The 883-nt window shown below is 66.9% G+C and overlaps 1 protein-coding gene across 3 annotated transcripts in view; it reads left to right on the forward strand.

The window, feature by feature from the left end:
• The first annotated feature begins 673 nt into the window (after positions 1–673).
• HIP1 (huntingtin interacting protein 1) overlaps positions 674–883 on the forward strand; it is a 205,368-nt gene continuing 205,158 nt past the window's right edge. For 2 of the 3 annotated variants that reach the window (XM_019508843.1, XM_019508920.1), the window contains exon 1: positions 674–845. In XM_019508843.1, coding sequence (XP_019364388.1) covers positions 729–845 — 117 coding nt within the window. In that variant the 5' untranslated portion in view covers positions 674–728. The remainder of the gene's footprint in view (positions 846–883) is intronic. The other variant, XM_019509085.1, reaches the window with a different exon arrangement.

Below are 883 nucleotides of genomic sequence, written 5' to 3' on the forward strand. Positions count from 1 at the left end.
TTCCAGAAATTTTACATCTCTAATTAGGATTTTAATTAGCCACATATACTGGTAATTAAATTCCTACCAGGCTCCTGCAACCAAGTAGCAATGAACCACTGGGCTGGATGGACCTGGCGCTGCCAGTGCCATGCTCGCTGCTTGGGACACCCGAGCCATTTACAATGCTGAGAAGGCCTGAGGCTGCCTCCTGGGAATGCCCCATAGCACAGTCTAGCAAGGGTGCAGCAGCGATCCCAAAGCTAGAAGCGAGGGGCCTGCAGCAGCACAGCCCCGGGGCCGGCCATGGCTGCTGCCCCCACAGCGCGGTGTTGCGCAGCCTGGGGCGGCGGCTCCGTGAAGGGGGCGGCACTGAACGGGGTCCGGGTTTGACACGATGAAGCAGCCAAAGAGGCGGCGCACGCCCAGCCTCGCGGCACCAAATATGCTCCAAGCCCCGCGAAGGACGATCGGCTGGGGCGCGCCGAGGCTAGCACAGCCCCACCGAGCAAGACCGCAGAGACTACGGGGGCGGGGCCTAGAGCGCCCTCGGGCCAAGTGGCGTTGAAAACCACCAATCAGAGGGAGGGGGAGGGTGGCAGCACCACCTGAGCGGCGGGCGTGGGAGCCAATGGCCGCCGCTGCGGGTCAGCCCGTGGCGGCGTAGCCGGGCGTGAGGGGCGGGCCGGTCTCGTCCCGTCTCGTCTCGTCTCGTCACGGGAGTGGGGCTGCGGGCGCCGCGCAGGGCCATGGACCGGGTGAGCAGCTCCATGAAGCAGGTGTCCAATCCGCTGCCCAAGGTGCTGGGCCGGCGCGGGGGGGGCAGCGGCCTGGACGCGGAGCGTGACGGCTTTGAGCGCAGCCAGGTAGCGGGGCCTGGGGCGGGGCCGCGGGGGCGGGGCAT

This window comes from Gavialis gangeticus, unplaced genomic scaffold, assembly GCF_001723915.1.
Source record: "Gavialis gangeticus isolate Ggan-Ray unplaced genomic scaffold, GavGan_comp1, whole genome shotgun sequence".
NCBI lineage: Eukaryota > Metazoa > Chordata > Crocodylia > Gavialidae > Gavialis > Gavialis gangeticus.